Source organism: Quercus robur, chromosome 2 (assembly GCF_932294415.1).
Source record: "Quercus robur chromosome 2, dhQueRobu3.1, whole genome shotgun sequence".
Classification (NCBI taxonomy): Eukaryota; Viridiplantae; Streptophyta; class Magnoliopsida; order Fagales; family Fagaceae; genus Quercus; species Quercus robur.
The window spans coordinates 55,102,926-55,118,181 of NC_065535.1; the positions used below are offsets into that span (position 1 = coordinate 55,102,926).

Here is a 15,256-nt window from a genome sequence, read left to right on the forward strand (position 1 = left end):
TATTATACAACAAAGTAAGTATTAAGTATTATATGTAGATTTTAATATACATAAAAATGATTTCAAACGAAATTGTAAAGTAGTCTGCACATTGCGCGAGATATCATCTAATTTATTATAAAAACTGTTAAGTCAGCAGCGGTACTAATATTTGAAGTTTTAGGGGCTGTTTGGGTGAAAAGAAATGGTCACGCATCACTCTATAACTCATTTTCTATCTCCCAATAATGACGAAATATCTCACTCAGCTTGTTTGGCACCCAACACCCAATTATGTTTTCAACATAAAAAGCTAAAAAAACTGGGACCCACACACTCTGAACTCACCTGTGCACCTGACCCCCTACCCGGCCCTATTAACTCCATTCACCAGTTGAATACCTCACTTTACCAAATCACATTCTTCTCCATTTCGTCTCGCACGCTTAACGCCATCAATGGCTTCCGCTCAAGCATCACCCACCTTCGCCAATGCCACCAATGATGCCGCTGCTTTCTTCCTCCCTCCTCTTTACTGAAACCGAACCCACAACAGCCCCTTCACGTCCTTCCTCCGTCCTCAAAGCCGATCCAACTCCCCTAATAACTTCCGTGAAGGCTTAAAGTCATGGGTTGTGGAATATGATTGTGTGGCCTTTATTAATGGTAATAAGATTAACTATTCAGGATTATTGAAAAAAATTTGGTTGCTAATTTATTTGCACAAGGTTATTGAACTCACTATCATGTATAGTTGTTTATTTCAATAGTATTATATTTACAGGAATTATTCTATTAAGAACTGTGTATTGTTTCACGTTATTTTTTAAATTCAAATAATGTTGCTTACATAAGTACTATTTCAATTAAATCCAAGGTTCATGAAAGATGCTTGTGTTGTTAGTTGAGATCTTCAAGAACTTTGACAAAATGAATGATTGTGCCGAAAAGATATCGAGCTATAAGCACACACTTAGATGGAGATAGCTATGAAAATGACAATATGCAATTTTTATTTCCATTCGAGGAACAAATTAAATGAGTAAATGTTCATTTAATTATTAGTAACTTGTGTATGTCACCTTAATTATTGTTGTCAAATCTGTCTTGCTATTTTATCTAACTCACAAAACTGCTGCACCAAACATATTTTTTTAAGCATTGAATAAATTGTTCCTATTCGTTTTAGACTTCATCTTGACCACAACTAAAATAAACTACTTGAATGCAAAAACACACTCAATTTGATTATGATTTTTTGTTGTCTTCAATTTTCTCAAATTTGCTCACAAGCATTTCCAAGTCAGTAATCACTACTATGGATTTAATAGAAAATGAAAGATTTTTGCCATTTAATGAACATGATACATCAGTCTTCAAGAATCTGATTCCGGTCCCTTTTGCCACTTAGAATTTGTTTTAGTAGAATATTTGACCCTTGTTAACACAATTTAGTAGAAATAGCAATGGCTTTTGAATTGGAAAAAAACTTGAAAGTAATGCTTCTTTGTTTATGTTGGTAGCAGCTCCATTTTGAATGGAATACACCTTTTTCGTTGTGACCTGCTGGTTACTCTTGCACATAATGTATCACATCAATATGCATAATGTCTTGGTTAAAGTTTTAGTTTATATGCCACTCATTGTTATATGCACATATAGATATGGTTAACAGAAGTAAACAAAAAGGGTACATGCAATCAAGTTGAATACAATTTGATTTAAATATTTCCTTTACAACCTCAAAATTGACTAAAGCTCCAATTCTATGATTAGGTTTCATAATATTATCTATGTGACAAACACCATGAACTCTGCTTCATTTCTTAAATTGATAGAAGTAACTACTAACACTTGTTGTTGTGGACTACTTTATAAGTTGAGCATAACAATATATACTATTTGCTCTGTCTATGTTGTTTTGTACTAGTGGGGGCAATGCAGACAATGTCTGAGGCCAATAGTTACAGCTCCACTTGTATTCGGCACATGTGCGACATGGATCAGTGTGTGCTTAAGATGTCCCTCTCTCCCCAGAATTTCGAAAGGAGGTTTTATGGATGTCAACATTGGTCACTAGTCTATATCATCTCCTTTTACTATTGTACTATATTTTTATGCAAACTGTCGAATCACCTTACTTGCCCATCATATTTATATGGTATGCATTTTGTTATAGGACTCCGATCAACATTGTAAGTTCTTTCCATGGTTGGACAATAAAACATGTCCCCGTGGCCATGAAACAGCACCAATTGTGTGGGAAAGGTTCACAAGGTTGGCAACTAAGGCTGAGGCTGCAAAAATGAGAGGGACAATGCCCGTGCACTGGAAATAGAAGCACAGAAGCGGAAAAGGGTAGCAAAGCGCAAGGCAGAAAAATCTAGGCTCGCACTTTGGATTGCTGAACATAAACTTTACAAGTATAGGGTGGCTTTATTTATGTCTTGGCTTGTAGTTGGGATGTATTTTCTTTTTTTCACTGTATTTGGGGGCCATAGACACACACAATTGTGCCTGCCGTGATTTCAATTTTTGTCACGTGAGCTATGTTTGACACTAATCCTTTGCATGTTTAACTAATATATTTGACAATCGTTGGATGAGGTACCAATATATCCCTATTTCTTACAATGCAATTATGTAGTGGGTGTGTTTGTTATATAACTTTTATACCTAGATATATAAATACACACACACACACATATATATATGGCTATATGTTGGGAAGTAGCCTGGCATGTATTGATTGCTTATGGGTCGAAAACATCCATGAAACACCTCTTCTCAAAACCATGTCCATCATAACAATTGCTCATTTATACCAATACTACTATCACGTACATGTGTGCGTTACAAAACCTATAGTTCCAAAATAGCGCAACAATCATCAAATACTAATGCCGATAATATATTAGAAGCATGCATATGTGCGTTGTCTATACAATTGCAAAATAGCGCAATACTCTTACATAAATAACTAATCCCTACATCCGCTAACATAAGCGCTAATTGCTTCACATAGGCTACCATGTGAATAAGTTCCAAAATGAATAGTGTTTACAATGCAACATCATAGGTCAATGGCCATGGGCAACATAGTCAGCCCACATTGTGTCAGTGATATCACCCCTAAATTGGACCATGCGTTTTTTCGCTTCATCCAACATTTCCATTACATGCCTTTGGGTTGCTGAGCTAGTTAATGCTCCAGTATTTCCATTGTCATTTCCCTCGCTATTGGACTCACCTTCTTCAGACTGTGTGTCATCCCCTAATGTGGTGAATAGTTCATCGCCCCGGTTGTTAATGCGTATGAAATTGTGAAGGGCACAGCACATAACAATTATGTAACACTGTCTACTTTGCTTAAAGTTTGACATTAAATTCAGAATAGGGAAACGGGCCTTTAGCACTCCAAAAGATCGCTCAATAACCATCCGCAAGGAGGAGTGCCTATAGTTGCACAACTCTTTCTTTGATATTGGTCGTCTATTACTCGAGCGGAACTCCTGAGCATGGTACCTAGTTGACTTGTGAGAGGAAAAAAAATTGTGCCAATTGGTAGGCCCGAATCCACCAAGTAGTATAACCCTACACACACACACACACATACAACCACCCAGTACGCACTTAAATTGTTCATAAACATACTACTAACAATGGAGAATATCATTCTTAAAGTCACAGTAATGGATAGTACCTGTTGGTGGCCATGGGAATCCATGCTTTCGGTCACTGATCGCTTCTTCGAGCACCCTTGAGTCATTGGCGCTGCCCTCCCACCCAGCATGGACATAAGTGAACTGCATGTCCATGTTAGACACATACAGCACATTAGTTGTTATAGTAATCTTGCGGCTCCTATGTGCCTAAGTCGCATTTGCAGGAGGTCGAGTACTCACTTGTGTACCATCAATTGCTCCCACACATTTCTACACATGAAAGTTTTCATTAATTTTAAGTTCCACATATCAAATAGTATGGTATATTAATGTTATGCGAAGTTAGTTAAGTAGGGGAATTTTTTGTACCTCAAACCATAGCCAGTACTTGTTCACTTGAAGATGTTCGGAGAGGCCCATGACATTCGAATCAGGTTTAATTAAATGCTTCGCATATGAGTGGATAGCCCACAACGCCTAACGAAAATGTCGGGACACGGTTTCTATTGAGTGTTGAAACCTGTCTGCAACACATCTATAGCGGGTGTTATGTCCAAGTATGTACAATAACTTAGCCACTGCCTGGGTGGCATTCACCCACCTTGCCCATCCCTCAAATAACCATGTCGAGCCAACTCGTCCACTAAATGATCCAGTAACTCATGTGTCATGCGAAACATCTCATAACACTTAAATGGATTACCTTCAATGAGTTTGTCCATATACGCACTGCCGGTCAACATACTTGTATGCGTTGGTTGTTTATCGAAATGCCGCTGCATGTACGCATACATCTTGTCGACTATAGGATTCACTAAATTGAACTCTACTTCTTCTTCACTCTCACACTCTGAATCCGTCCAGTCATCGTCATTATCTTCACGGGCATCATTGGATGCAACGTCGTTGAAGTAAGCATCATCAAAATCATATCGTTGGAATACCCCTAACCATTCGTTTCCTGACACCATAAGTGACCTACACAATGCAGTAACACACTTTTCAGGTAGGTTATCAAAAGAGAGATATAAAAGCAAATATTTTATTCTAACAATCTACACCTTAACTTGTAATCAAACCAAAAAATGAACCATCGACATAGGAAATACCTGTTCCAAATAGTCCTAATAATAACATCAACCATAGATTATAATAAGGCAATGAAAAATAACAAAAACAAACCAAACAAATCAACCATATATTACAAAGAATGAAACCCTACAACCTAAATAATGTCATGCGTTCTTGTAGGCCTAACAATCATCCTTACAAATAAAAAAATGCGAAGCCACCAATAAACCAGAGATTATAATAAGGCGAAGCTTACGGAATTTGCCTTACTTCATAAACACCTAATCCAACAATCATCATTATAAACATAAAAAAATTAACGAACCCAAAATCCAAACATCTATAGATTAATATAACGCAAACCCTACAAACATCCAAAGTTCGTAAACGACATAAACCAAAGTATCATCCTTAAGAAACAAAAAAATAAAACCAGCAGAAAAGGCATCCATAGTTTTTAAAAACCAAATAGCCTTACTAGCCAAATACAACTACTCCTAACTACTACATAACAAGCAACCACACAAGTCAATCCTCCTCCGGGTTTAGAATGTCCTCCATCCAAGTCTTCCTCCTATGCTTCGACATACCCATAAACTCTACCCTATTATCCTTTTGTTGCAAAGCCTTTGAGATCTTGACATAGGTCTTGTTCCCAAGATCCTCATACTTATTAAGCAGCTCAATTGTCTTGCCAAGTGAACAAGGATCACCCCCAACTATGGATTGAGCTTTGCTTGAATGTACAGCTAGACTTACCTTGTTTTTCGCTAAACCTCTCATTTGTCATTGCGGTGTACTCCTTTAAGGCCATAGTCATGTCACTTACCCTATTCGTTTTCTTGGATACCTTCTTACCCTTGCCACTTCCATCCTACACTAGACGTTTTCCCGCCCTTTGGATTGGCTCTTCAACCTCAGTTGTAACGACCCAAGGAAAAGCGCTAACCACATCTGCGCTATACCTCAAAAAGGACTAGTCACTATGAGGCTCCTTGTAGTTGTTAATAAAGCCCAGTTCAACCCAATAAATACCCGATGTGAGACTCATCACACACCTACACACATCACACAATCAATCAAATTGGGGCATCACAATCTCCCCCACTTAAATCCCTAACGTCCTCGTTAGGGCCCACTTTGTGGGGTAGTGTCTCTGAGCCCACACGGGATTACCGGACCTGCTCTAATACCATATGTAAAGACTCAAGGAAAAGCGCTAACCACATCTTTGCTATACCTCACTATGAGGCTCCTTGTAGTTGTTAATAAAACCCAGTTCAACCTAGTAAATACCCGATGTGGGACTCATCACACATCCACACACATCACACAATCATTCAAATTGGGGCATCACATCAGTATCTTCCACAATCTACGAATACTCTCAAAGTTTGGAGTGCAATAGTCATCGTCTAGAAAGGTGGGTGCACTAGCATTTGAAAGTTCTTCCTTCAAGGCATGCTTTTCATCACTGTTCAGGGCAGAAGTGTTTGAAAAGATCTGCAAGTTCCCAATTGCAGTACTAAGTGCAAACAACTGATGCAGCTTGTCATGGTCTAGACATCCCTATTTCCATAAGTTAGCTGCCTGACAATTGCCCTGCAACGTTATTGGAAACATTAGCACAATAAATGAAGCAGTTCATATATTATCAATTTGGACGCAATTTTCATAAATAAATAACTACAATAACTTATATAAATAATAAACAACATTAAACATACTGCAACCACATTCGCCCAAACCTCATCAGGACCAGTCACTGTTTGGGTGTGCTCGTCCCACCTCAATCCTGTGTGTTTAAGCAACTAGCTCCACTTGCGTTGTTTTAGTCGGAGCTTATTGTGCTTCTGAACCACTTTCTTATGGGGAAAGGATTTCCTGGTCTGTGTATTAAGTTCGGCAGTAATTGATTGCCACATAGGACCCTTGAAGACACCATTCTCCATATTACGCTTAAGTTGTTCCTCTAACATAATCTCAATAAAGATATGTTCTACATGGGGAGGCCACATTTTGTCATCCACCTCTTGTGATTCATGTGCTATCTAATTGAAATATCTCACGTGGTAAGCTCATGACAGATTCAATAATCATGCAATTTTAAGTATTGATATATAGGACTTTCATGATTCATGTGCCAAGTAGGTTTAGTTATCTCCATATACAAACTAGAAAAATATTCCACAGTTATATCAACACGGATAAAAAAAAGTGTGAAAGGAATGTAAGAAATAGTGGTAATATATAAATCCTTCATCGTATGTGACTACATATACAATGTGACCAGATATACAAAATGATGGAAGATCGAAGCAATGAGTTAGTAAACTTAGCGGTCACAAATAGGACTGGATTAGTGCATGGTTAAGTAGATGGTACTCCATAAGAAACTACTCTACCAAACATAATGGGGACAAAATATGTTAGTAGAATCACAAAAGGGACATGCACTAAATTGCTTCAACTAGGCATCCATCTCTTACTGAGGTAGGTCATGAAACAATCGGTCAAGAGAGGGCATGGGGTGAACCTTCCCAAAATGACCATATCTACAAACACCCGTGACTGTGCGTTACCATCGTTGGAGAGAAGGAACTTCCTAATCACCTGCCTCTTGGTAAAAACCTTCCCAGTCCAGGCATTAAGAGCGTGTGTGATCTCCTCCCACACATGGTCATTGGTAGCATGGCGATACATATTCCCAAGCAAAAATTGTCCAAATACAAGATTACATAACTCATCTACACAGTCGTCATCCCACCTTCTCAAGTCCACAGTCATCTTAAAGAACAACACACACATCTTATACGCAATCATATTACAAGTACAATACAGAAATCCCAATATTGTTAGAGGAACAAATATTGAGCATAGGATCCATATTCACAATTTCCAAATGATAAATGAAAGTGACAATTGGTAGGCTTGTATCAGATATGTATGACATTCATGTACGTATAGTACGACTATATTTATCTATATGTATCTACTTTAAGTATAGTCACATTCATCTAAGTACATTGATGACAGAAGAATTACAAATCCATAAGGCAACTATATTTATGTATCTACAAAGCTTAAATTGTATTGTAGTCAAGGGTACAACAATTTATCAAAACTTCTCTGGGCATAAAGTCATGTGTCTATATTCCAGATGGCATACAAAGTCATGCTTCTAAAGTCATGCAACTGCTACAAGTATATCAGCAACTTTTATCATATGAACAATGATGATATTTGCATCCACAGTATACAATTACAAAGTACATTGTCCATACCTCTAAAGAAATGATGATAAACCGATTACAATCCCAAAAAACTCATTTAAAATTATGAACCGATGGCAATTAGGTACATTATAAATTAAAATGATGTGTCAAAGAAAGAAGTACTAATTAGTCAAATAATTTTTGTACAGCCCCAGCAAGGTGATAGAGCAAAATTTATGAAAAGATCCACACATTGACAAGCATGACAGATGGCAGTAGTTGCGTTTTTAATTTGGATATGTTAAAGGTCCTAAACTCCTAAGCTCAATCCAATGTATCATAAAACTCTCAACATGAAGACCCAAAAAATGTATCACAAAACTCTAAAAAAATAAAGACCCAAAACTCTCAAATTGTAGCACAAAACTCTCAGCATGAAGACCCAAAGCTCTAATAAATTTACAGCAAACATCTCTGGCTTTATCAAAGTGAAGACCCAAAACTGAGACCCAAAAAAATTTCACAACAATTTCAGCTAACCCAAAAAGGGGTACCATCAAAGTCATGAAAATGCTATAACAATCACCATTCCACAACCACAACCACCATTCCAGTTTAGAAACAACAACAACACCGCCCTCATCCATAACAATCTGTACAAAATGAGAACGAGTTCTATATGGGATTCACAAGGTTAGACAAACCATCCCACCACAAAGAACAAATCCCAAAAAAAAAAAAAAAAAAAAAAAAAGACTAAAACTAGAACTAAAACTAAAACTGGAGTTCTCACACAAACACCATGGACAAGGTAGACAAGTGAAATATCCCCAAAAAATTTTCTAAAAAATCAAAAGCATAATTCCATAGGTCCAAGGGAAATTCATGTTTAAGAAAAGGAAGAGAGAGTGGTGGATCTACCTTACTGTGAGTAGACAAACCACGAATGAAGTGGTGTGGTGGTCTCGATTTGGTGGTGTCGTCGCCAGAGTTCACAGTGCCTGAGGTTGAGCGGCGTTTGAGATCTTCTTCGTCGGATGGGTTGTCGTGGGAAGGGTGAAGGACGAAGAACGAAAGGCAGATTGGAGAAGAAAGGCCGTGAATGGGGTGTGAGATTGGAGAAGAAGAAATGCACTGAAGGGTTCGGTGTGGGTGATGTTGCTCTGAAGAAATGTACTGAAGGATTTGCTCTTCAATGGCTTTTGTGTGAAAGGGAGAGGCACGTGAGTAGTAGCCGTTGGGTGGAGTGTTGAAGAGAGCAAAAGTTCTAAGGTGGATTGGACAACTCTCTGCCATGGGCCCATGTGTTTCTCAGGAAATTACCAAACCACCACTGTTACTCAGTTTCCATAACTCAAAAACACCAAAAAATTGTTTCTGGTTTCCATTACTCATCACTCAATTTAGTGAGAATTGAGTGATGAAAACAAAAACTTAGAACAAATCCAAACAGGTGTCTGTACCGTGGGACCCACCAGTTTTGAGTTATGGGGGATGAAAACTTAGTGATGAGTTGTGAAAACAACCAAATCCAAACAGCCCCTTAGCCACCAGATCCCTATAGAGGACAACTGTCTAGGAGAATATATAAACTTAGAAAGTTGAGGGGCAAAACAATGAAAATCGGCTAGAAAGACATTTTAGTATAAACTAAACTAAGCTGACAATATATTAATTTTCTATATATTTAGTTCCATTCACAAAAAGAGAGAGAGAGAGAGAGAGAGAGTCATCATATTCAAGAACAAGGCAACGTTGTCAAAGCTCATGTCATGGGAACAAATATTGTTGGAGCGGTGCTTCCATGCATGGTTGATGAGCTCTTTAAAAAATGAGTGTGAACTGTGGAGCATGGTTTTCAAATCTGGACCATTCAATGAATTGTAAAAGAAAGAGGTTCAAAGATTTTAAGGTCGAACTAAGGTCAAACTGAAGTCGAACCGTAATGACGTCATAATTAATTTAACAAATATTTAAATATAAATTAATATAAATACAAAATTTAACTAAAATAGTCCCTAAATAAATATAAAGATCTATATTTCAAATGTATTATTGATATGATAAATAAAAAAAATTAAATCAAAAGCAACAAGTATATAAGTACATAACAATGTCAAAATTGATTTACTGATTATATATTGATTTTTACTTAAATCACTAACCCTACCAAATAGTAAACCATTGTTATCAATTTGAAATCTAATATAAAATATTATTAAAATATTAAGGAGGATAGTTGATGAAGCTTAAAGCTACTGTGGTAGTAGTGCCATATACTATGTGACAGTGGGACACTAGTACTGTAATGCATGAATAGAATGAATATCAACAAAGATAAAAACTAATTATATAATAAATATATTAATCTCATTAGAAAAATGAATAAATAAATATTTAAATAGTTATGTGATCTGACGTTTGTGGTACACACGATGGGCGAGACTCTTAAGTCTCAAAGCATTTTTTACTAAGACTATGTATTACAGCTTTATCAAACAAAACAAAGATGTCTCAGCAAAATGAAAACAAAACAGTGAGAGGAAGGGAGAAAGATAGAAAAAGCCACAACCATTACTACCACTAGTTTGGACTTTGGAGAGATCCGATCGCCGGTCGTCAACTGGAGGTTGCAACGAACGACAAAGGCAGAAGCTAACTGGTAATTAGCGACTTGTGGAGGTAGATTATCGAAGATTTAGTTAGATCTTATGTTGGAAAATCTGGTTTTGCATCTCATACAAAACACACAGCGGAAGCAACAATCATGGATCTACTTCATTCATGAGAGATAACATGTAATCTTGAATTCTATAACAAAAAATAGAAAGCGTACCTTGATGCTGTGAAATTCAAAACCAAGACTTGAGAATACCTGTAATCTTCATCTCAATTCCACATGGTGTCCAAGAAGTGTGGTCTCTCAATCAATCTTTTGTACGTTGATTCTTAAAGGAAAATTCTTCTTCTTCTTCTTGTAGAGAAAAAACTTTTTTTTTTTTTTTCCTATCATACGTACATACTAACTACCTTAGTAGTTACTTTATTTAATAACTCTTATTAAATAAAAATTGATTATCTAATTGGGTTAGCCTTTTGGGCCTACCCAATTGGACTTTAGTTTGTGGCTTGAGATGGGACCAAAGGGAACAAATAAGACTCTAGCTCCAATGGGTCTTGGGTTTTTCTGTCAACTCTTAACAAGTCTAAAATTACCATTAATTATATTCAATGCCATCATAAGAATATAATTGCACCCTAGGCCTTATTAATAAATTATGTCACAAGACTTTATTATACATACAACCCCTTCATTAAAATATTCATAGTAATACAAAATCATGAATGTTGACTGCCACTTTGAAGATTACTACATCTTAATCCTTGAGTACCCGTTTTAATTCTTTATGTTATTCATCATATATTTATGAAATCCAATTTCATAAATATATACTTTAATAACTCATTATTAAAGTGGTTGGGCCAAACACTCTGAATAACCAAACTCATTAAACTTATCTTAAGGGAATATTTTATATCTTTATTAAGAGATTATGAATTCCATCTTGAGAATATATGTTCCATCAACATTAAATACGATTGCCTAACATACTGAGGTTTTGATCGTGACTTATAGATCTCACTCCTGATATATCAAAGCAACCTACACCTCATGATCAGGTTCATTATTCTCTCAGGATTTAGAATTGATGTAAATAGAAGCCGTGAAATTTATTATTCATTTGACAGTCGTTAGGAGAATAATAAATCTCACAACGGTCCAATTCAATATGTCTTAACTCTTAAAACATATCAACTAGAAGTCTCCACTTCCATGATCAAGACAAATCATCTTAATTGATATGTTATAGTCTTTGCAGATGAAATACCCAATTTCATCACCAACTACGAACTAAAATTTTGAATTTACAAAGAACTTGTGATTTATATCTTCTGTGACTAAATCACATAAATCACATACTATGCATCTCATGGACTAAGATAATGTCTCATTAGTTCATTTATAAATAGTCTCATATAATTAAACAATTTAATTATTTATGACATGCCAATAAATTGGATTTTAGGGCATAAACCCCAACATCTTATACTGCTATTTTCATTTTAGTTCTTTGTACTGATTGATTTTTCTTGGAGGTATTCTTAACAATGGTGATAAGGTGCTGTAAATACCTCCTTCTTCTTCATTTTTTTTTTTTTTTAAACTCTATCCTAAAGTGAACTGCCAGAACCGTCCACGGTTTTCAAACCCAAGCGGTTTAACCGCGGTTTGCACTGTTTACTATTTTTTTACAAAGAACGGTTTTTTAAGTTTAAAGAATCGTCCTAATGAACAGTTCACGGTTAACCTTCAAAATCATGCTGTGGAGTGTGGACTATTGATGTGAAGGGTTATGAATTTTAGTGCTTTTAAAAACAAATATTTTATTCAATTAAAAAAAAATACATTCTTCTTGCATTTGGAGATACAAGATTTCAATTTTTGTATAGATTTTATTAAGAGGAAAAGTTATTAATTTTTATAGCTACATTAATATATACATGAGATATAAAATTTAACGGAGATACAAATTTTTTTGCATATATATATATATATATATATAATAAAATTAAAAGTAAAACTTAAATACAGAATTTTAGGTATAATACATTAGATTCTCCAACTTAATTTAAATACTTGAATTGAGTAAATTTAATTATAATATCCTTGGAAAAAATATAAATATTTGTATTTTACTGGCCAATGCAACTAAGTGTTTGAATTTAATGTGTTTTTTGTATCAAAGTTTTATTCTAAAATAATTATATAAAAAAAATTTTTACCCTAAAATTAAATTTTTTAAAAATTAAAAAATAATAGAAAAAAGTAAACCCAAAAAAAAAAAAATAACATAAATGCAAAAACACCCCATTTGTAATATTTATATCCGCCAAATTGACCTCAGTGATTTACTTTCATTAGCTCTTATGGATCCAAGCCCATAATTAAAGTTATTATAAGAATTGAAAAACCTCATAAGGTATTTTTGCAATTGGTCCGCAAGCCCAGTAGTGCCTTTTCATTTTAGCCAAAAAAAAAAAAAAAAGAGAGAGGTTTTTTTCCAACCCTAGCAGAGTTGCACCTCCAAAGCCAAACTTACAAACGTTAGGGCTTTAGTCTCTCGTCTCCTCTCCTCTCCTAAGGAATGGAAGCTCTTCAACATAATCTCTGTCGTCTGTGTTAACCAGGTACGACCTTGTTTCTTTTTTTTTTCTAGTTTATCTATCATCACCATATTATTATTCGCCTTTCAATTCTATTATTCTATACCAGTTTTTTTTTTTTTTCCTCTCAGATATATCATTGCCCTTCAAAACTTATGAAAAGTCTTTATACGTGTGACATTGTTATTGGGTCTTTTGTTTTTTTGTTTCCATTGCATTTTGTTTCATCCCTTAACACCAAAACTGTATATATATATTTTCTTCTTTCTTTTACGAGAAATTACCTGTCGGATCAAGATAATATTTTCCTCTTCTTTTTTTTCTGCTGTAAATATGCTTTTTATCTAGCTATATGTGTTTGCTTCATGCTGTGTTTGATTTTATGAATATAGTTGCTTTGTAGGGCAATCAAAAAACCATGATTGAAGTTATTTTGAAAACCACATTACCTATATGCAAAAAATAGGTAGAACAACCTAGCATTGCGAATTACATGAAAAAAAAAATGGCAATATAGACTGATTAATAGCCAAAGGATAAACGTCTGAGGCCTGTAGGAATGCAACAGTAAAAATATTTTTTATCCTTTTTTTTTGTGTTTCCTCCATAGTTTTATCAGATTTTGTCACTTTTTCTTTTTTAATTGATAAGTTTTACACCCACTAAGCGGAGTGCATGACCCTCACCTTCTATTGATTGAGATTCTTTTTTTTTTTTTAATAAATATTTTATTAAAGATTTTGTGCTTAATTGATTGACATATCCTGGTGTTTTTAACGAAGATATAATGTAGACATTAAGAATCTCACCTCCCAAATATTGATGTATCAATAAGATTTTAGAGATGAATGACACTTTTGTTGCTGGAGGGAGTAGAAAATAACAAACTGTAGAGGTTTGATGTTGTACTGTTTTTTCAGGACAGTGTTGTCTCACACTCCCATTTCACACCATCCATACACACCTGATGTCCACAAATTGTGGACATTCATTGAAATAACAATTTTCATTTTTCTTTTTTATAAGTGAATATCCCATGGAATGGGCTTTTACATGTATCCATCCTCCCTTTGTGTAGCCTTGTACTAGCCAACCCAGATGTTGCTACAAAAAAATGAGTTCTAAATAGCATGTTACATTCGTGCAACATGTTTTGTTTTGGGAGTGTCATTTTAGTTAGTGAATGTGGGTTGTGATTTAATGCAACATTTGGGGGTTAGATGCCTGATGTCAGTTCCAGGATTATCAAATATTAACGGCACTTATTTACTTTCATGACAGAAAGCAAATGTTTATAATTAGGTACCTTAATAATAATTTGGTGGTTGATTCTTTCAATCTCTAATGTTTACACTTCAAATCAATGCTTTGACGCACAATTTGTTGTTAGTGCTAGCTTTTATGTGGATTGGTTTTGCAGATGGCGATGATGTTAGTTTTACTCTTCATAGTTGTTTTAATTGAACAGGTTACTTGGTATAGCAGTGGTCTCATAGTCTTTTTAGTGTTAAGATCAATGTTGATTTAACTCATAAAAAAAATAATAAATAAAAGATTATTGTTGATAGCATTCAATAGAGAAATGAATTGACAGCCAAAGTAAACCACCTTGTCAGTTGAGGAACTTCCAGTGACAAACTCATATACATTAGTTTGGTTACATTAAGACATTAGTTTGGTTTTCTTTATAGTATTAATAATTTAGGAATTAAAAAACAAAATATGTGATCCTGTCAAATGCTGAGGATACCTATATATGTGTGTGCACGCGCACGTGTGTGTGTTAAATCAATGTAAAGGACAAGAGCCTTGATCATTGAGATTTCTTTTTATCGAATTTAGGCATTGGTTTGTTTTCTTCATGGTATTGATGATAGTGGGATAATAACAAGTCAAAAGATATGAGCCTACCAAAAGCTAAGGATTATTTATTTGTGAAATCCATTTAGAGGACAAAATCATTGGTCATTCTAGACAGCTAAGTTTAATCTAGCATTTGAAGATGATGCTTTAATTATTTCATTAACATTTATATGATCATATTGTCATATCTCAATGATTAAATGTGATCATCTTTCTACTGCCTCACTGTTCTGAAGT

At 35.1% G+C, this 15,256-nt stretch overlaps 1 protein-coding gene across 1 annotated transcript; it reads right to left on the reverse strand.

Moving 5' to 3' along the window:
• Positions 1-3,059: 3,059 nt before the first annotated feature.
• Positions 3,060-4,064, reverse strand: LOC126700705 (uncharacterized). The gene is made up of 4 exons (XM_050398906.1): positions 4,014-4,064; positions 3,885-3,914; positions 3,683-3,785; positions 3,060-3,253 (listed from the first exon to the last, which is right to left on the reverse strand). Exons 1-4 carry the CDS (start codon positions 4,062-4,064, stop codon positions 3,060-3,062), a joined length of 378 nt encoding a protein of 125 aa, XP_050254863.1.
• Between the last annotated feature and the right edge of the window lie 11,192 nt (positions 4,065-15,256).